Below are 22,942 nucleotides of genomic sequence, written 5' to 3' on the forward strand. Positions count from 1 at the left end.
ATTTTCTTTTAAAAATAACACAAGTGAAATTCAAGTATAATGAAAGCACATCAAGAAACAAACTGTACAATTTCTGAACTGCACTGTTTATTTTGCTGCTTGAAACCTAAGTGACAGTATGCCACTATAATTATGGGGTTTCTTCTAAACCTTTACTACACTGCAGGTACAGAAATATATGGACACATTTTTGGAGAATTGACATTTTGCAAAATGCAGCAAACATTTCAATTTATACATGAGAAAAGAAAGTGTTCAAAAGGGTATGCATTTCAAGTTATTGCAGGTTATTTCTGTGAGAGAATTTCTGCAGGTAAAACATATTTAAATTTAACCAACAGTAACGTGTCAGTGTACTTAAAATCATGACAAAATTCTTCTCTCTGGTCATTAATTGCCCCTTGACAAATTACTGGGATGTTGTATGTTTAGGGCAAGATGTCAATACAGCATAAATCCCGTGGCATTTTGGTTTTCTTCTGGAGATTAAAGCTGTTTTTTTCTTGGGATAAATGCAGCAGCAAAACACAAACCAGCTGATCAAAAAAGCACTTCTGCCATAACTCCAATAATTTCAGGGCACACCAACCGACAGTAGTTTTGCCATTCCCAGTTCTTTTAAGGTTTACATCACTGCACAGTTGCCTTAAGTAGGTTTGTAGAAGCTTGGTTTCTGTTAGGCCAGCTTGCTGACTACAGCCTGGTTGAGAGAATTTAGTTGGTTGGTCCATTTATCTAACGCAGTATAACGTGCACCACCTCTCTTCTGATGGTCCAGTTCTAGGAGCTGGTTGACTTGATCAATTCGGCCATGTATAGTGCTAGGAGCAAATAAACAAAAACTATAAATTGCTAATGGACATGGAAATAGGAGCTAACAATGAATCAGAGGTAAAATAAGAGGGCTTATACAAGAGAGGCACAGAGTCCATTTCAGAATTCAGCACTTTTATAATTACTGTCCTGGGCAGTAGTGCCTGTTAAGCTGTCATCATGCCTGGAAATCAAACAACTAATTCATTGGGCAATGCATGTTTTATCTGCTTGGCTTGACCCCACACAAAGTCTGAAGCAATATGACATAAACAGTTCTTGAAAGTCAAAGAATCATGAAAAATGCAGATTTATGTGAAGAGAAGTCAAACAATACAAGCCCATGTATGGATTATATATTTGTAGTAGTTATAACAAGTTACTCTCCAGAAAAATAGGTTTTACAAATTGTAGTTAAATTTTTCTAGTTAAGAGAGCAGACTACCAATCTGTCAACTTGAAAATTAATTCAAAAATATACATGGGTGTAAGCAGCAATTACTAAGAATAACAACTTTCATAATTTCATAATAATTCAAGGAATTTATTATTTAATTAATAATTAAAGAAAGAAGATGCTCCCTGTACAATTTTCTTGGTTCCCATCCTTCAAACATACTTTACTGCTCAGAAACCAAGCAAATACAAAGTCAGCACCGTTACCTTTCACTTCTAGAATCAACCAGTATTATCACAATGCCCCAAAATAGTTTTGTTGCCACTTCTACAGTTTGATTATTTTAAAGTAATCAAAGATCAATAATCAAGAATCAGGTACATACTTATCCAATATGCACTGCACAAGCAAGCTTTCCACATCAGCTACATCTATGTTTAACTCCTGAAACAAAAATAAAACTCATTATGCTGTTACTATGTTCTGCAACATTAAACCCCCCCAATCTTTATTTTCATATACAGAATTTAGTTTAACCTGTTTCTTACTGTTCATAAGTATCAATTCAGTAACAATCAATTAAGCAACAGACTTCCACCCAAAGGACACATGGCCAAGAATCAAGAGACCAGTAACCTCTCAGAAAAAGCTAAAGAGGCAAAAGCAAAATTTTAGAAGCTCCAGAAATGGGTTCCTTCACTGACTTACTGAAAAAACAAACAGATAAAAAATATCCCAAACCAAATAACAACAAAATAAACCACAACCACAAAAACCTAGGAAATAAAATAAGACAATAATTATCAGAAAAGAATGGATCTGCACTCAAAACCATTTAGAGACATAATTGCATCTTCTGGCTCAAGCAAGTTCTGCAAATGTTAAGTCTAGCTTAAAAAAAAAAACAAGTATACCAAGTTTTAAAAGGAATTTAGCATAAAAAACAGGCATCCCTAATATTTCATGATGTATTTTGTAATGCTGTGAATTTTTGCAGGCAAAATCACAGACCCACAGGAGATGGGAATACTCATATATTACCACTGGGTTATTATTTCATTCTTTGCAGATTAGGCAGTGAAATCAGGGATTCTATGGTAATACTTGGTTTGTTCTACTACCACAGTTCTGTAACTACGTATGTGAACATAGCTTATGAGCAAAAGAGGTTAAAATTTTGATTTTTATGTACATAAAATTTATGTTCATAATTACATTTTTTATTATACAAATTTCACTTCCTATACTTTTCCTAAGAAATGTGATTTTTCTACACCAAGTAGAATATGGTAGTTGAGTATTTTAGAAGTATATCATAGTACATATTATAATAAGCAGTTGGATGACACTTGAAATTTACATTTTTGCACTGCAAAGCTGCCAGCAGTGCATCATTAGTACTTTATGGTTTAGAGTGTATTTTAGATGTTCTATTTCTGGAAGCACTGTATGTATTTAAAAGCTTTTATTCACACTTAATAATTTACTTAAGCAAATGCAAGGCTACTGACACATACCTTAGAAATAAAAGGAATATGTATTCTTGTGTAAGGCTTAATTAATTTTATAAGCACTTGTGTTCTGATGTTTCGCAAAAGCTCTGTAAGAGAAGAAAACACAAACAGTGTAAAAACAACAGTATTGAAATAAAGCTGCAATACCACTCCATACAGAAAGGTGCTACCTTCAAAGACCATAGTGTTTAGTGTAATTCAGTGGGTGGGGAAGCCCAGCAAAATAACAAGGACCCTCCTTTTCCAGGGATCCAAACAATATGTAACTCTCAAGGTGGACAGACAGAGCTGAAAACTGTTCAAACATGGAGCAACATGTTCTCTGGTAAAAATTTTATTTATTCAACTTAACTGGATAGATCATAAAAATCATTGCCTGGTATGTCTGCCCCCCTAATTTATGGCTAGAATGTTTGCTGTGTACAAAAGCGAAAAGGGGCTTAAGCCATGCAATTTAAAATGTCTGAGCATTTAACTTCATGGAGAGTATTCACATTTAAAGTTAAAAGTCAGGGCCTAATGGTGTAATTACAATGAGGAACTGAAGTTGTATAAAATGGTCTGCATGGAAAGGCTCATTTTGCTTAGATAAAATAGTGCAGTCGTTTTATAAATTTTTACATTATTAAAGACAGTTGGGATAAAATGAAAGCATAAATTATAAATTAACAGAGAAAAAAAACCTAGATCCATTTTTACTTGTTTAAACAAGGACGGTTTATATAACAATATACCACTGAACACCAGATTATGTGTCTCAATAAACTATGGAGATTAAAACAACGAGGCAAGGTATGTAAACATAACCATGAACAAGTTGTGTATCACTGCAGAGTGAACATGGTGAGACATCAGCAGCATATAAGGAGTAACACTCAATTCCCTTCAATGCCTTAATTCAGCTTCCTGCTCTTGCTCTCCAGTTCTGGCACACCTTCCTCCATGAGCATCCAGCTCTGATCTTACCAAGTCTCCCCCCAAGACTTTGCAGCTCACCAGCAGTCCACGTGGAACAGCAGCAGTGGGTTATATTTAGTTTCCCCTGCTGTTTGCCCTGTTCTCTTTTACAAACAAGTATAAGGAAACCAGGTCTCTGGATTTAACTCTTTTCTTTCAATAACTACCCAGCTAAATGATCCTGCACTGCCACAGTCAGACCCACTCTTGAAAAACAACAGTTAGCTGAAGAACTGAGCACTGTATTCAAGTGAAGAGACTCTTCAATTCTCAGATACATGAAAAATGGGTGAGGTAACTTTATTTTGTCACATTAATGAAACAGAAAGGCATGTGTTAATGTGCTCCCATTCTATTAAGTAGAGGCACTATAACTCCAACTATTGTTTACAAGATAGAAATGAAAAGTATGCATCTTTTCATATGTTATATTACTATATATTTATTAGTGCAACCTTCATTACACTGTCTATGTATTTTGTATAATCTGAAGCAGTAAATTATAAACTAGCAAACATCAAAGTGGGTGAGACTCATACAAACCATCTTTAGAGATGAGGCTTTCTCTCATTTCACTATTCCAAAAACAATATTCAAAGTATTCAAGTGTCTTAACACCACCATAGATACCTTACAATATCCACTCCTCTAGAACTTTCTCCATCAACTTTGCATATCTTTGCATTCATGCCACATGCCTGGATGCAAGTTAGCCCTGACCAACTTCTAAATAACTTGTAAAGGAATAATCCACAAGTAATTACAAGGAACTCTTAGTGCCAAAAAGAAAAATAAACCAAGGTGGGGAAAGAAAAAAAAAAAGGAGCTTACTAAGTAGTGAAAACAAAAATGATTATAACAGCCTTTAAAATACCTTCAATGTGCTCCCTTATGAAGGGATCGTCCATGATGTTGCTGTGATTTGTTTTCAGAATCTTCTCAAATTCAGTGATGTCATTATTCTGATAGGCACTTCAGAAAAAAACCAAGGGACTGAATTATTCATTTTAAAAGTAAAATAGACTCATAAGATTATGTTCCACAATTTCTAAAAAAAATGTATTAAGCAGTGGTGGAAAATATTTCTATTCAGAGCCTTTATATGCAAAAACTCGATTTCAAGATGAAATGCAGCAGAAATGACCTTTCTCCTGTTTCAATTTTAGCAACATTTACTGAAGTTTGGTATGAACATTTAGTTGTTCCACAAGTGCACTCTAGTTTAAAAACTTTTGTACTTTAAGAAGCTATTCTTAAATACCCTGTTTTGAAAAGTATCATTACATGAATTTTGGCTTCATGAAGTCATACTTTATGGAACAAATAAGAGCTAAAAAGAGTCTACAAGGCTGTTGCTGTCTCTACAATGTCCAGCTTAAGCTGAATGCTAAAAATATTGAAAGACGAAAGAAATACGGACTTCCAGGATTATTCATCAGTAATTTTGGCATAATATTACTCTTCAGATTTTTATTTATAGCTTATTTGTGTATATATCCTTTCATGAGTCAATCCTGTCATCTAAGAAAGCATTGCAAAAAGAAGGTGCCACCACAGTGTCATTTAAAGGCCAAGAGCTGCAACCTCTGAAGAAAGGCCTTTTTCTTGAAAAACATTCTTTCAAAACAAAACTTTCAACTTCTGTTTAAATACTAACATCAAACATTCTAATAAAAACATCTATTTGTCCTTCATATTCTGTACATTCTAAGATTGTTTTGAAACTGGTCAAAAAAGATTCATCTATTATTAAAATGGCCAAGAAAAAGACCTGTTAAGGCAGAACTTGAGGAGCTTATAAATAGTTATGTGAGTGGCATGGACTGTATCACATGAAACCAGTAAATTTTACTTCATAATAAAAGAAATTGCATTTCTGTATATTTTATTGTTTATTTCATAAGTCTTTTTATCATATGTAAACCATACAAGTTCCCACTGTAGAGTACAGGAAGGATTAAAAACATAACTGTAATATTTGAAATTAATTTTATCATCACACATTTCTTAACAATATTGCTTTAACTGTGTTATTAATTTTAAAGAAGGAGTTATACTCAAATGTCAAGATAAAAGATATAAATGAGAAACATGAATAAAACCAGATTGCGTAAGGCCATCTGGAGTTCCTTCTGCCTCAAATTCACATGAAACTATGAAAGTGAATTAGAAAAAAACACATCTAAAGTGGAAGGAGTTACTGGAAATAATCCCTTACTAAACTGCCAAATAATTGATTCAATCACCATGTCAATAATGGATGAATGTCCTCACTTTCAGAAACAATTTGTATGCATAAAATGGTAAAGCACAACAGCAGTATCACAGCAGTTTGTTCCCACCCAGATCAACTGTTTCAAAATGTGAGCAGACATTACTTCTTATGTAGGGAAAATATGGGAAAAGAGCAGAGGCAGGCCGGAGAGCATACAGTAGGTGAGCTTCAAAACCCAGTGTACAAAACCTGCCTCAGTTCATTGACCTAATGACCTTCATGCACTGAAAATTCTCACAGTTGCCTGTGAGGTACAGGTAATGAGGTGCCTAAGAGATAATGAGGCTTTCTTTTGATTTTTCACTAGTTTGAAGGATACAGGAGATCACTGAGAGTAAAGTTTCATATTCCTAACTTAGGAACTCATGATATATCCATGCAGCAAATTATTCTACTGGCTTTGGTATGAGATGTCACTCAACTCAATTTCTCTTATGTAATCAGCCAGAGCCCAAAATGACCAGTTGCAGTACAAGATGGGACAACTTTATTTAAGGGGAGAAAAGAGGGTTTTGTCACACCATAAAGTGGCAAAAGTACACAGCTTTGATACCCCTACATAGTGTGGCATCTATACTATGGTCACTTGCAGTTAGTTTCCAAAGAAAAACAATCCTTGAATATTTGCCCAATATTTATCAATAACTGTGTTAACTGTGCAGAGAAAAGCCATTTCTAAAAACGTTCCCTTTCAAGTTTGGACAATATATCTTTTTTCTTTTTATTATTTTGTTCCCTTCTCCAAAAACACTAAAATCTTACCTTACTAAATTCGTCATTGCTAGAATCTCTGGATCATTTTTGTATGGTTTAGCCTACACAGAACAGAAAGCATAATATGCAAATTCAGATTTATTTTTCCATTTCCATCCTTTGGGTAATTTCTCTATATATTCAGAAAAGGGTGAGGGGATGGGGGGTGGGGGTGTGTGTGAAGGAGAAAGAAAAAAATACCTCCTGAGAATCAAATGGATTTATTCCAGACTTCATGAGCATGTTTGCTAAGACCAAATATTTTAAGCAAGTGGTTCTTCTGGGGCTCCCTGATTCATCGTAATTCTTGAATGCTTCAAAAAAATCAGTATGTGCCTTTTCAAACTCTCCTTCTCTTAAGTGCATTTTGCCTCCACATTCTGAAAAGAAAACACAGATGAAAAGGAACACTGTGTGCTTGTTGCTGACTACAATAATTGTACTCAAGTTCCACGCTATTTCTAAATAGATTACTGAAACATTTTCAGAAGTGATTTGGTTCTCAGAAATCATTAGGAAAAAAAAGCATTAAGGCCTTAACATATAGCACTGCCATTTGAATAAACCCATTCCAAAGAGGAAAAAACAAAACCCAGCCTACACCATAGAACTTAAAGAACACTAATCCTCATAGCCAATAATTACATCACCATTATGTTAAAATATTGCAAAAACTGAGATAGAATTTATCTCCATTTCAGTGGCAACAGACTTTGTAAATTTATGGAATTTTCCCTATCTGTTAAGCAAAAACACACAGAAAAAATGAGAAATACTTTCTGTATCCTTTTATTTCTGAAGTACCCACTGCTGCCTGATTGTCTGTGCAGCATCTACACCAGGGAAAGGAGGAAGCCATAACAGTGTTCTGAAGAAAGCTGGTTTTTTTTCAAGACACACGGCTTGCTTCCACTACAATTAATTATTGCAGATAATGAATTATATTTTCAAACACATCTTAAAGCCCTTTGGTTCCTGCTGAGTTTTCGTGAGGTAAGACACAAATTTATAAAAGGAGATTGCAGGAACAGCAGCCTTTCTGCCAGCAGTCCTGTCAAGCCTTTGTTTTTATGCCCTGCAGATGCCTTTGCATTCTTCTTTTGCTGCCTCCCCTGGTGTCAAGCAGCAAGTCCTCCCCTTGTCTTTCTACTGCTTCTCTCCTAACAGTTATTTAGCCAACTGTCCTGCCCTTCTGACCAGTGCCTCTGGTACTTGGGCACCAAATTTGCAGAGCTGCAGTCCTGCAAGAAGAAAATGATGAGACTGAATCTCCAGAAGGCTCTGTCTTTATAGGTGGAACTGGAAAAAACCACTGGTTATCAGATTTTCATGGAACAAATCTCTGCAACAGAAGACAAATGAAAAATTCAAGATGAACTTGCCTCTGATAACTCCCATGATCAGCGGATGAGGAATGGCTGACTTGATGTGCAATGACTGTTCATATAGTGCTTTAAGTTTTTTGTTATTTTTCTGTGCTGTATACATTTGAATTTCCAAAGCATAGATTTCCAATAGTTGAGTACCTTTTTTTAGATCATCTTCCCCATCATCAGTCTAGGACAGATTAAGTAATAAATACTGTGAAATTTTAAGAGAACAGCAATTTCAGTTTTATACTAGTAAAACACTGATAACCAAATACTCTCAGTAATTTCCTGTCAAAAACAAGGATATTCCTGAAATTCTGATGTAACTACTAAGAGAAAACATAGAACTTACCACAGGCTACATTTTGAATCCCTTTATTTAAAACATCATTATTTTCTATTAAATGTTTTTCTCAAAACTTTAATTCTTTTCCACATTCCTTAAGCCACATTCTCAGTATATAAATACAATGACTGACACAAATGCATACATATATGTAACACATATGACTCTTTTGCTACTTCTAACAGAACCATTTCCCAGATATCTGTAACCTATTTCCATACTGAAGGAGGAAAAGTGTCAGAAACAAGCACAGCAGACTGCATGGCTAATTTATTTTTTCCCCTTCCAGATGGGAAAGTAACAATTGCACTTTCATTTTTGAATAAAGCTCATTTGGAATCTTTGCTATATTTTAAAATGAATGTCCATGCATTATAGATTATTGATATGTGCTTCTCATCCTTGCACCTGAAGAGAAACCCAATCAGTAATCATGAATAATTTTTTAAAAATCATCTTTAAGGAAAGAATAAAGCACTTAGCATTTTTTATTCATGTTACCAAGCAGATAACAAATAAAATCAGGCACAGTATTTCTTCCCTCTGTACTAAAGCTCAGCAAAATTCCTGAAAGGCCAACAACAGATATATTTAAAAAAAAAATCAATGTTGTTTACTAAGGCACAGTGATTTAGAATATAAAGGTACCTGGCATGACTGATGCAGCTGACGCAAAATCTTTTGTAACTTTCCATATTCTTCTCGTTCTAAATATAATTTGCCAAGCTGTAATGAAAAGAAAGTTGAAGTACTGAGGTCTATTAAAATTTCACAATTATAATTTATAAGAATTAGCTGAAGGTGTCAAAGAAAAGCAAAAAATAGGAAGTTATATATTTTACCTTTGTGTTTGTCTTAAACCACAATCTATCATTCTTAGCATCTTTCAGAGCTTCAAGTGTTGTTTCATAGAATTCCTGAAGCAAATCCATCTGACATAAAAAATCAGAATTCTATAATTGTAAACAGCAAATTTGTACCTGTTAATAAAGTCAATCTGAACAAACTAAAAGTGCATGCTTGAACTTCAAAATAAGAAAGGTATCTGCATCTTAGTTTATGTTTGCATTTAAACTGCAAACAGCTTCTAAAATAACCAAATTAACTACATTACCTTTTCTTATATGAAACAGATATAATTAAAAAGTATTCACATTTTAAGATTTGTACCCATCTGTGAAAAATGAAAGCCACCTTATAAAACCCATCTTATATAACCAAGGCACAGAACTCTGATGTTTTGTAACAAACACAGGCAATATTGTTCCCACTTAAAGAATAAAAATAATTTACATATCAAAAAGAAAATATGATTTACAAAAGAAGAGGAATATGGTCAAAGGAGAAGATGTCTTCTTCTTTCTGTAGTGGCAATGCTGAGTGGAAGAAAGCTCTTGAGTGCATCAAAATAATTCTTTGCATAAAACCAAAACAACCCCATCTGAAATGGGAATTAAAGTGCTGAGTGTTACCTTTTACAAGGGTTCTACAAAGAATGCATTAGTATTGTTCATGGCCACTGTTCCTTTGGAGATAACAAATCTGTGACTATATATCAAGTTAAGACTTCCAGACTGTCCCAGACTGTCCCTCTGGCTCCACTACAAACCAGAGACACTGAGCTCTGCCAAGAAGGGACAGTCTGAGACAATCCTTTAGACCTCAGAGTAACCCAGCACTCAACTTCCACCTCTAAAGTGGCAGGATTGTGATAATGACCACGGATCAGCACTGATCACCAATGATATGAAGGTGCTACTTTAGGTAGTCAGTGAGGGGAGCTTCCTTTTCTTTGTAAAGCTTCTACAACAACTCAAAAGGAGCTGGGCTGTGTATCTATGGACATGTACCTCACCAGCACAGTGCACTGGACAGGCAGGATTTCACACCAACACTTCACTGCAAAATTCCCCTTCCCCTCCCCCACCAAAAAACCTCCCACATTATTTATTTTAAAATTATATTTGAAAGGGTACTTCTATTGTGTAGCTATGCTAAAAAAAAAATATAGAAATTCCAGGTAAATGTTGATAAAAAAGGACAACTTTATGAAGATTTGTGTTAATAGAATCCACTACATGTGGGAAATATATTTTTACATATGACAGCAAATGAATACTCAAAATTCCTGTATTAAGATCAAAATAGCCCAAAACAAACACAAAAATTGTCCACAGTTAAAATTGCAAAACTGAAAACTATGAAGATTAAATAATTGATGATCCAACCTGCTTGGAAGTCGAGATATAATCAAGAATAGAATTGATGGATTTTTCAGAGTAATTTCTTGTAACTGCACTCCGTATGTAGGTCAATAGCTGTTTATACCTATTCATCATTTCAGGAAAGTTAGTCTAAAAGAAAAACAAAATCACATTAGAATTTTTGTTTTAATTGTTGAAACTGAGATATCTTGCAAGTTTACATACAGGAGAAAAAAATTGCTTAAAGAAAGACAATGCAGTAGTGGTTGCTATTAAAACTTTCATATCACCACTTTATTCATAACCTGCAGAATCAGAAATAACCCCAGGACTGCATAAAACACACAATTAAAATATTCATCTCAATGAAGAAAACAGAGCTGGCCAGACAACTCTTTGGAATGGCTGCATACACAGCATATAAATTTTTCACAGTTTTGTCCTGGTGCAGTACACACAGAGAAACATGACCACTGTCAGTGGAGTGACACCTCAGCACAGCAAGGACTGAGCCTCACACTTTCATGGAGAACCAGCTGACTACAGCAGTTATTTTGCATCCATTTTGCCTTTGTCTTGCAAACACCACATCATTTCCCTGCCATATGTGTAGTAGCCATTAAAGGCTGCAAAAGGCAAGTTCTGATAGATTTAGTCGTCATAGCCATAAATTAGAACACTAATTTAAGATCTCTGGATCAAATACATATTTATGCTATTTATTCCCAAGTGATAGCTGTAATTCCTACCAATTTAAAGTTTATTTTAATCATCTGTTTCAGAGCTTTGAATCCCCATTCTCCCTTTTCGCCTTCGAGCTCCAAAACCTGAAAAAGAAGAATTTTAAAAACAATATTTATAAAAGCTTTATTCAAACTTGAGTTGTTTAAAATACACATATCCCATACATGCCCTTCCCTCCCACTTTGTTCCTTACAAAGTAATGTTTGACTCTGCCCTGTTCTTCAATTTTATTCTTTCCTGGTAGTATGAAAAAGTGAGAGTGAATCTCCTCAGTTTTCACAACTTAGCTGACATAGGGAGGGTGAACATGATTGTTGCTGTTGTTATCATCTAACAGCAAACACTTTAATGCCAAACACTAAATTTTAACACCACTCCATAAACATGTAAGCAAAAATAGTTGTAACACCTCCTGCAAAACTAAGGCAACTAAATTTTGACCAAATTAAGTTAAAAAGCTCTTCTGAATTATTATGAAGAAGATTCTTTCACAGAGGAGAAACACTTCTAGGTTTTAATGCAACAATGCAAAGAAATGTTTTGCAAGTAAAAAGTTTAGAGAGTTTTTTTTTTTGAAGTCACATACATAGTTTTGCTGTACACTATAAATGAGCAAAGAGATGCAAAAATCTATTTTTCCTTTAAAAAGTTGCATCTAACATACTGCTTTCTCATAGCAGTGTGCAAACATTGAAAATTTAAAACTGAGATGAACAAAAGAAACTGTGTTTGTTAGTATTTATACATTTAAAGCTCTGGAATCAGATAGCAAAGCAAATATAATGTTACATAAGACACTGGGGAAAACACCATTTCATTTAAAAAACCCAAATGGATCTGGTTTCTATTGTTGATGCATGAAAACACATTTAGAACTGTTTAATTAACTTAGTAAATCCTGAAGATTAAAAAGTCAAATCTGTGATAAGACTATACCATGTCCTATTTATTCTCCCTAAGAATGATCCTGAAAGGCAGTCAGGAGTTTAAGATACTCAATAATAAACTTAGCACATTAGTAATTTAAAAGATAAATTCTATTCTTAAAATTTCAGAGAATAACTCAAATGGTACCAAATATTTTAAAATGTGAATTAATATAAAAAGAAGAGATAGAATATAAAGACAGACAACCTTCTGAAAACTGCTTAATGCTGCTTTGGGGTCATCTTCCTTCAAAGCTTTGGAATTGTAGTATTGATTTTCCAGATCCACATTTGGTTCAGAATTGCTGTCCTCTGAATATTCCTACATTTCAAGAAAAAAATAATAATCAGAGAAAAAAAAATAATCAGAAAAAAAAATCTGCTGAGAAATAGTAATACATATCACTCCAGCTGGCACAGAATGCTTGTTTGAGCAGGCAGTGTTTGGTTTGAGAGCACAGAACAGGTATGGGCCCATATAAGGACTCTCCCCCTCTCCCACTCCTAGGCCAGACTCCCCGCGCACCAACATTTGCTGCCAGCAGGTTTCTTTCTGGATTCATGAACTCATAGCTCCACCAACTTCACCTTTATGACAAGTACAGATTGTATTACTGAAATTCTGCCAGTGCTGGAGTTTCAGCACAGAGGCCCAAGAGCACATGGCATTTCTGGGAGGGGGGAGAACATGCTGCCCACTGCTCCTCCTGAAAGCACCCAATGATGCAGCCTTCAGTAGCCACAGAAAAGGCTCTGGTCAGCTGCCACACAAGGAATGAGTCAGCCATGGAGGGTAGCAAATGCTTCCATGAATGCCTCTATCATCTGCCTTTCTATGCCATAACGATTCATCCTTGTCTAAGGAAATTTAAAAAAAGAATAATGACAATAACACCAGCTGCTTCTGCCCTGAGAAGCAGGAGATGATTATGAAAATGCTAAAAATGCTGCCAAAGATGTTGGGGCACAATAATTTAATCAAATAATTATCCATCATGTACACTAGTGCCAAAGAAACTGAAGTATTTACTTCTAACAATTGCTACTTAATTTTTTAAGAAGTTCTCTGGGACTACTTCTGATGAAAAATCCCTGCATATTTTATCTTCTTTTGCTAAAGGACAATGCTTCATGTCCAAATTACAAAACACTAATAAAACTCAAATAATAATTTCATTTGATATTTACAGGATTCAAAACCACTTCACACCTCTGCATTTTCAAGCTAACTTCTCTGAACAGAATTTTGGCTATTAGGAGATGAACTGTTCTAACAGAATCATTTAAATCTCAAAGTTGCTGCTGTCAGAGTAACTTTCCTTGCACCAACATAAGCAATGCACAGTCAGGTTCCTTCCTTTAGGGTGAATTTTACTCTTGCTGTACTTTGTCAGGCACATTTATTCTTTCGTTCATTTGTATATTCCTACTATTAATGGACTCCTCCAAAACCACAGGAAGGAATGAAAAAAGATGAGACAAAAGAAAAGTTTTAAATTAGCTCTCTCCTCCCTGCACTGCAAGCAATCTCTCAAAGTTTAATTTTATTGAAGTTCTAAAGCAAAAATTAATTATGGGAGCCCACAGTCAAACCAAGTTTTAATAAACATGGTGCTTGAGATATTTGTCCTTCTACCTTTTAATGCTTCTATTTGTAACATGTAGGCAAGTTGCCCACGTATGTATTTATTTTCACCCAACAAAGTACTATCATTAGTAAGAATGAATGGACTGAAAAGTTTTGTGAATTCCACAAACCTGTTTTCTGAATTCCCATAGAACTATAAAAACATGATACTGAAAACAGCAAAGAAAACAGGAAGCAAGTGTCTTATTTAATTGGGCAGTCTCTCATTTTGGTTGGCTTGTTTTTGTAAACTCCTTATCCTATCCATCCAACTGCAGTGGAGCAGCCATGGGTACACACCCGATGTCAACAGCTGTATCGGGCACCTTATACACACAGGCTGCCAAAAAATAAACAACAAAGCATTTAAGATATGTGTAATCAGCTGATGTCTTGTTTATGCTTAACTTGGACAATGGGGAATAATTTTGGCAGAAGTGTCTGTTTGCAAAGATAAAAGGAAAGCAAACTAAATTAATTCCTTTTAGGAGACAACGTGCTCCATTAGCCTCAAGCCAGAAACATCTGAACTTTCATCTTAGCTCTGGCAATGATTCTGGATGTGGATTCATGCAGGAAGCCTTTTTTCAGATTATTTTTCTCAATGCTACTTAAATATCCCATAAAGATAATTTCATAATATTAATACATAATAAAGAAGTGTTAAGTCTACTGATATTTTTCCCCCAGCGGAAATGCATTGAAATTCATAAAAAGTACTGGTTTACATTTTCACGGCTATATTTTTTTCTTCACTTGATGCCTATGTGCATCAGACTTAGGATGAGTATATGGACTCAAAGCTGTAATGGAAATAAGGCTTTCCTACTTTCAGAAAACGTAAGGTGGTTTATTTTAAAAAAGACATATTTAGACTTAATGGCTGTGAAAACTTTAAAACCTCAAACTAAGTATGAGTGGATGCCGTTAATCTTTAGACAATGCTAAAAACCCCAAACATCAGCCATGTAGATACTGAATCTTATTTCAAGCACTGATGCTCATTATGCCAGTGCTGATATTCAGAAGGACAAGCACTCTGTCTTCTTTTGATGCAGAGATGGCTTAGTGCACTAGGATACAAATGCAAGAACATTAAGCTTCTGCCAAAAGCAAAAAAAGGAGGAAAGTATAAAGTTGTGTCCTCAAAGTTCCAATTAAGAAAAAGATTAATTTCCTTCTCAGTTCTGAAAACAGAAAAGTTCTTTTAACAATAAATTCAGATAGCAAGAGCCTATCCTTTCCTCACCCTCATTTTCAACACCCCTGGTTCCTGCCTGAACAGGAACCTCAAACCTTATAGGTAGAAAGTTTGCTGCAAATCAGGTAGAAATATATGGTTTACAAATAGGATTTCTACATAACCCTAAAAATTTCCACTACAGCATCCAGACCTAACAATTTGCATAGTGACGAACATACTTAATTAGAACTCTGAGATATAAAAGCAGCTGGATGATATAATTTATCTCTAGCTGATTTAAAAAAAGTAAGAGGCCTAGGAATTTTTAAAACTAAGGTCCTGTTGATATTTTTTAAATGAACATCAACATTATACGAACAAATGAAAAAAAAAAGAGCACTCTTGAGTACACAGAAACCCATTGCTCTTTGAAACCATTGAATTCTTCCTTCCTCTGAAGATCATCAAAACAAACAATTGGGGTTTTTATCATCACTCAAGAAATTAGAAAGCCCTGGTAAGAGTTTGAAAAATGCAGTTAAATAAATCAGGATATTATTTAAGCATTGCTATGTTGAAAATCTTAATGTTCTAAATGTAATCAGTTATATCCAATCTTAAGGCATCCCACTGCTTTTTGGAGGAAGAGAAATTACTACAGTAGCTCAGTTGTAACTGAGATAAAACCTTTGATGGAGTTTACTCTGTCTGGAACATCGTTCTTTCAAACAGTTTTAATAAAAGTTAAATTAGTATCAAGAAACCAATTTATTTAAGCAGGCTTTATTATGTTACATATTAAGTTTTCATAGAATTTTATCTAGTAAACAGCTTTAAAACATTGAGCCTCAGCTTCTAAAATGAGCACACACAGAAGTCAATTCACCCGAGTCAGCTTTAGTCATCCTTTTCAGTGCCCGGCTCCATCTGCAGCGTGTCCAGCAGCAAAGGCACACGGACAGCATCCAGTGCTCCGGCTCCTCCCCATCCTGGCTGCTCCCAGCCCGCCCTTTCCATCCCCGCAGCAGGCAGGGCCCTGGGCTGCTCCCAGCCTGCCCTTTCCATCCCTGCAGCAGACAGGGCCCTGGGCTGCTCCCAGCCTGCCCTTTCCATCCCTGGCTGCTCCCAGCCCGCCCTTTCCATCCCTGGCTGCTCCCAGCCCGTCCTTTCCATCCCTGCCTGCTCCCAGCCCGTCCTTTCCATCCCTGGCTGCTCCCAGCCCGCCCTTTCCATCCCCGCAGCAGGCAGGGCCCTGGGCTGCTGGGCTCCTTGCTGCTTTCTGACAACTGTGGCAGGAGCTTGGTCAATGCGGCCCCCAGAGATTATCACGGCCCCTGAGCTCGGGCCGGAACAGGGCCAGGGACACGAGAGTGTAACAGTGTATCAGTGACATTTCAATGTACACGTCTGGCATTCTGTTAGAGCGGCACACTGACCTGCTGAAGTTCTACATGAACAAAAACAAAGATACAAGTATTTTGTCAAATCTACTGTTGTTACCAATTTTCTGGTCTCCTCTCTTGCCTGAAGCACTTCTCTAATTTCTACATCTACTTCTTACCTAAACTTGTGCTCCTCTGTTTATCATTTGCCACCACTACAGGAACTGAATTCCTACTTTGCAAACCTTTTTAAATAAAAGGAGTAGGGAGAAAGCAGCTATATACAGGCAACTTTCCAGAAAGAAAGGCAATACAAAGAGTTCTATTTCTATTGAAAGATAAAAAATTATCTTTCAAGGACAATGTTGAAATGCTTATTACTGTTAATTGTCAATTGCTGGTGATTTTACCAAATTTCATCCATTTGACTTACTCAAACAATTTATTTTTTTATGAACTGCAATTGTTTCTGAGAACAAGTCTGGTGCAAATTTGGTTTTACTGAAGTAAAACTTCAGCTAACTTTGTTTCATAACCACGGCATTATGAGGTTTACTAAGCACAACTTTCTCTGCATTTGCTCCTCCTCACCTGCAGGCACCAGGACAAGCAGCAGCTACCAGGTTCTACCTGCATTTGCCAGTTGGTATCCAGGCACATGAATATAAAGAAAGCAATCAGACTGGAATGCCAAAGAGCAAAGAGGAAAAAAACAGAGGCAAACCCTGAGAGTAAAAACCAGAGTGTGATTTGTGTAAGGAGCCTGCAGCCACTCAGCCATGCATTGGGAGTCCTGGTTTCTTCTTCTTCACATTCCAGGTCCCTGTTCTGCTGCTACTCCCTAACTCGGCAAGTCATCCCGTGCCTGCTGGCTCACACCAGGGCTGACACCAGGAATAGAAGTCTGTGAAACCAGCGCTTTGCAATGGCGTCACGAGAGTTCCATGAAAGACAGCGCTCTGCCTTTGTTTTTTTTTTTTTTTTCACTTTGGAAGATGCACAGAAATGAGACAGGAGACTTGCAGAAAGAAAAACCTGGTATTATGACATATAGAGTACAGCAAAAAAGTGCCTTTTCTTTCTACCTCTGTTGTGCAGCTCTGTAGTCTTCTCAAAGTCCAGTTTTCAGCATAACTTAGACCTAAGTTTGGTGTTAAACAGACAGATTTATGTCTCTAACACCAACTGCACATCAGATCCTGGAGAGCACCATTCTAAATACAGCCCTAAATAACTGTCAAAAGAAGCCAACAAAAACCAGAACTTACCAACACTTGTCAGTGTTTAGATAGAAAGAATTTACTGACTAATTATTCTCAGGGTTTTTGCCTCAACACTTCCTTCTGAGACATTATGGTAATGAGCAAAATAAGCCTCAAATATATTAATTCTGTGTTTGAAGACGAGTCTGAAGAGAATGCATAAAAAAAAATCACAACACATGCTGAATCCATATAAAATATGAAACAATAACTAATTTAGAGAACAGTATATCCTATGTCCTCTGTAAAGTACACTTCTTTTAAAATCACATACTACTGTAATTAAACTCCACTAAGAAACAGAAGAGGGCCAAGTGGATATGCTTGATTTGGTACTTCCCTAGATATGAATACTTGTTTTTGCAGCATTACCACATTCTTGTTTGCAACATATATATGTATTTCATAAAATGATGACAATATGAAATATGAGCAATTGGGAAGAGGAGACAACATCCACATGAAATTTCAACTGTATCTACTAAAATCCAGCAATAAAAGACAGAATAATGTCTCTGTCGACTGATGAGATTGCTTATCAAGTTTGGTAACAAACAAAAATTCCTTTTGCAAAGGACTCTGTATTTCACTCTGTTGGGAAGAAAGAGACAGCCAACTCATGCAGCTTGAAATAAGTAGTAAGGCTGCATTTGTCCCGATATCATCATATCCCAAAACGGGAAATCCTCAGCCATCTGAAGGGATGCTGCTGTATCTGAGTTGTGCCAATCCTCATGAACCTGCAGCCATCTCCAGGGTGCAAACTGATGGCTGCTCATTGGAATTGTTACAGGTCTCCCACAAGTCACTGCAACAATACAACTTTGTAAGGTAAAAAGACCAGTTGCTTGGAAATATATTTGTCCGGTCTTTCCTCAGATTAATTTCAAAGTTGAATTTCAGAACACACTAAAATGACTCATTAAGAACACCACAGATTCCTTATTTATTTAAAACAAAACAAGTAAACCAGTAGATGTACTACAACAACTGTCAATGTGTTGTCATTGTGCCTGGAAGAATCAATTTCTGGAGGAAGACTGAGTTTAGCCTCCAAGTCAATTCTAAATATAGTCTTTTGTCCCAGACTGAAAACAAAAATGGAATTTACAATGGTCCTTCCCTCTTTGTACTTCTCCACCCTCAAGCTGGATCTAGTAAAAATAACTTGTACTGAAATCATGAAAGGCATCCAGCAGCACCAAACTAAAAATTAAAATTGAGTGGCTTTCATAATGACCAGTAAACATTATTCTGTTCATTGAAGCATAAAGTGGAATAATTCATGTTATAACCAAAGCTGTCACAGCACATTACTAGCAAATTGTGAATCTAGGTTCATCCACCCACAAATATAAATGAAATTTCTTCCTGATACCAAGACTCCAGTGAATAAACTCCATTTCTGTAGGAGTAGCTGAGGTCATTTACATGTAAAACTTTGACTTCTTACCTACTGAAAAACTAAACAGAAACAATCCAATACAACCTGGATAGTCTTCAATTGTTTAACAATGTAGTAATTACACCTAATTATATAAAATTCCACAATGAAGCTGGGAAAGATCTGGGACTTTGGAATATCTGTTCACATTTCAGTTCAAGTGTGAAACATTTGCATACTTAAGGAAATTTGACTGCCTCTACATAATCAGCAGTTCAAGTGCACATTGAAGAGGAACAGCCATAATCACTTCTAATAAAAGCTGACAAAATTAATTTTTTGGGGAGTCTTCACTGCAATTGTTATGATGGCAGCTACCCTGGGAGACCTGAACCTAGTTTCACCATATTTTGACAAAATAGCTGCTTCTTTCATTGACTGTTTCTGTAATCACTGCCTTTCCTCTGGTTCTTATTCAGAGCACTCACATGTACTCTTTTACTTTCAATTCTGCACTGATAGGAGTATTATGTCTTGTACTCATTCTTTTGTTGCAAAGCCTCTTGCAGCAGCCATGATGCTCAACTCTAGAATCCCCTCACAGTCTTCTCTTAATTTAACAAGCTGCCAACATGAAAGGAAGGAATCAGGCCCTATCTTCAGGGCCCTTAAGTTTTTTCTGAAACAGTTCTGTGGAACACTACAATTACAGTCTCAAGCATTTTTGAAAACAACAGTCAATCATGGTTTGTTAGTCCCAGAATGCTGAAGCTAATCTAGCTGGAATGTTTTTACTCTTCAACTCTTGGGTTTTTTCCCCCCATCAATTATGAACTGAAATGAAATTTTAAAAATCTGAAGCTTGGGTACTAGTTGATGCTTTACATGGGTGTTACACGCTGAAAAGAAAAAAATGAATGTGCTCCTAATTATTACAAGCAGTATTTTAAAAATTTTGAAAGGTCTGAGCTAAGGGTAATTAATGACAATGAAAATGTTCCAGTAAAAGTAACCCCAGTCAGGAGTGGAAATCTGCCACAAGCAAGGTGTTTCAGGAAGGTTTTTCCAATGAGAAATAAAGTACTTCAGAAGAAACAAACACAGGAAAAAACACCAGACCAATTATTCTTGGAGAAAACTGACATAAAGCAGTGTAAGTTTGAACTGCACTTTTATTCACATCTGTTTGGTTTAAAAAATGCAATTCCAATGGTTTCTCTACATGCCCAGCTCTGATGTTATGGAAGGATATGGAACATGAATTCTGATTGTATCACGTGGAAAAAAAACCACCACAGTATTTCACATCAGGACACAAATTTCAGTGTTAATAAAAATGATGGAAACGAATTTTGGAACAAAATGTTTTTAATGACTCTGTGTATTTCATTCCGTAGCCCTGTCTCTACAGTATGTGAATTCATTCATAGACTGAAAAGGGAACACAAACAGTTTTTGGAAAGTGACACGAGCAGCTCGTAGGGTTTTGATGTCAATGCCTGTCAAACAAGCACTCTTACATGAACGGAAAAAACCCTCAAAACCAAAAGCAGATGCTTTTATTCTATATCTACTGTCATCCAACCATTGTAAGCAGTTCCTAACAAAAACTGCCCAGAAACTATTCCAAATAAAATTAGGTAAACATTTTAAGTGAATTCCTTAGTGGCAATGACTATCAAATAATGTGTCAGAAAGCAAGTCTTCCAGAAGCAAGTGTCTGGAGTTTTTCAATGTAACTGCAACACTGTTAACACAGGTTTAGCTGAAATTAATTAAATAGACTCTCAAGCTTCTACCATATGCATATATAGTTTTTTTTTTTTTAAATAGTCTCTAGTTCTAAATCAATCAATCAAAGTTCAGAAAAGAAAAAAACCCCAAACAAGCAAACCTCAAGCTCCAATATAACGTAAGGGCAATATAAATATAATTAATCAGACAAACAGCAATTTTTTAACTTTAAAAGCTTAGGACAAAACTTGATGTTAACATTTAACTAAATGTAACACGAAAACCCCCAAACCTTACAACAAAAACCAAAAAGGGAGTGGTAGAAAGGTTACAAACACTACAAAAACAAAAAGTTAGAAATAAGTGCACCCTTCGGCGCGCTGGATCAGAAACCGGCCGTGAGGCCATTTCTCCTCACTCTCCTTTCTCTTGCCCCTACTTTTCCCCAGTTTGTGGCTCACACAAGCACACGAACGGTATCTGCCCCAGGGGCCTCTCGCAGTCGCGGGTGGGGAGAAGGGCGGGCAACTTTATCACTTCACTCCGTGCCCACACTCGGGCCGGGGCAGGAGGACAGAGGGACGGAGGCAGCGCGCCCGAGCCCTCCCCTCAGCGGGAGCCCCGCGGGCACACCGGGGCCAGCCCGGGGCCGGGGCACCAGCCCGGGCCTATCCACCTGCCCGCCCGGGGCTGGCCTGCTCCTCCGCGGAGAGGCGGCCGAGCGGCTGCTCCGACAGCAGCACCCGCCCCTCGCAGCCCCTGCCCGCATCCTCCTCCCCGGTTGGGAAACTCATCCTGGATGTCCGCGCTCCCTGCCGGGGCAGCACCCGGCGGGGCGGCCGCTGCGGCGGGTGGCCGCACCAGCAGCGGCCCGCAGCGCCGCCGCGCCGGCGGGACCCCCGGCTGTACCGCTGAGCCCCCGCGCCGCCCCGCGCCCTACCAGATCGTAGTCCTCCTCATCATCGCACATGAAATCATCCTCCATGTCAGACATCTTGGCCGGAGGACGGGCGGGGGGCGGCGGCGGGGACGGCCCCTTCTCCCAGAAGCCCGCGCGGCGCTGCCCAATGTGGCTCCGCTCCGCCCGGAACCCGCTGCCGCCCGCGCCTCTCCCGCCCCCGGCCCGGGGCGCTCGGAGCCCAATCCGCGCCGCCCCGCCGCCGGCTCCCTCCCTCTGCTAGCGACCGGCCCTTGGCAACGGCGGCCGGGCGGGGCCTGGGCACTGCGCGCCGGAACCTCCGGGGCCGGCGCTGCCGCTGCCCGGAGTACGCCGTGCTGGCGCCGGGGCCGCCTGCCGTGGGTCCGGCTGGGTGCTGCCAGCCCGGGTCCCCACCGGAGGCTGCGAGTCTGGTGCCTGGCGCGTCTCCGGAAAGGTCGAGGGAAGTGATCCTGCCCCTCTGCTCAGCCCCGATGAGGCCGCATTTGGAGTACTGTGTGCAGTTAGGACTTTTACAGTAGGAAAAAGATACGGAACTCCTTGAGCAGGTCCAGCAGAGAGCTAGTGAGTTGGCCAAGGGTCTGAAGAGATCTCTTAAGAGGAAGGGCTAAGGGAGCCAGGCCTATTCAGTCTCAAGAAGAGGTCCCTTCCACCCTGACCCGTTCTGTGAAAGCTCGGCCTGTTGCTGTGACCAGCGCCGCTGCTCAGCTCCATTTTGCTTTACTCAGTATTGCTGAGTTTACCTGGGCTGCGTTCACCATAAACAAATAATACCAGAGCAGCAGTTTTAAAGGCCTGAACTCTGAATCCACAGGCCTTGTAAAGCAATAGCTTTATAAAGATTTTTACATGCTAATTTCTGCTGCTGCCTTCAACTGAGTGAGGCAAAACCCCCACGTGACTAGCTCTGCCTCCCCATCTCCACAAGGCCTGGGCTTCTCACAGACACACAGATGCATCTACAATATTTACTAGGTCTCCAGGTTTTCCTATTGTTGGTCATTTTACACTGTTACGGTTTCTGACAGTGGGGTTTTGTTTGTTTTTTCCCCCTACAACTACTGACAAGTCTTTTAAAAGCTGTGTTTGTATTCTGCAACTGTACTAAGGGTGAAATAAATATTTTACCTCAGA

General features: G+C 37.9%; 1 protein-coding gene across 2 annotated transcripts; it reads right to left on the bottom strand.

The window, feature by feature from the left end:
* Positions 1 to 65: 65 nt before the first annotated feature.
* Positions 66 to 21,938, bottom strand: COPS2 (COP9 signalosome subunit 2). 2 transcript variants are annotated; one of them, XM_058811793.1, is made up of 13 exons: positions 21,812 to 21,938; positions 12,508 to 12,621; positions 11,379 to 11,456; positions 10,654 to 10,779; positions 9,268 to 9,357; positions 9,074 to 9,151; positions 8,092 to 8,266; positions 6,911 to 7,089; positions 6,719 to 6,771; positions 4,556 to 4,653; positions 2,728 to 2,810; positions 1,596 to 1,654; positions 66 to 821 (listed from the first exon to the last, which is right to left on the bottom strand). In XM_058811793.1, the coding sequence occupies exons 1-13, from the start codon at positions 21,863 to 21,865 to the stop codon at positions 677 to 679; spliced, it is 1,332 nt and encodes a 443-aa protein (XP_058667776.1). In that variant the 5' UTR covers positions 21,866 to 21,938; the 3' UTR covers positions 66 to 676. The 2 variants fall into 2 exon arrangements, with proteins under 2 accessions (XP_058667776.1, XP_058667775.1); XM_058811792.1 differs by having other exon boundaries at positions 9,268 to 9,378.
* Positions 21,939 to 22,942: the final 1,004 nt, after the last annotated feature.

Source organism: Ammospiza caudacuta, chromosome 10 (genome assembly GCF_027887145.1).
Source record: "Ammospiza caudacuta isolate bAmmCau1 chromosome 10, bAmmCau1.pri, whole genome shotgun sequence".
In the NCBI taxonomy this organism is placed as follows: Eukaryota; Metazoa; Chordata; class Aves; order Passeriformes; family Passerellidae; genus Ammospiza; species Ammospiza caudacuta.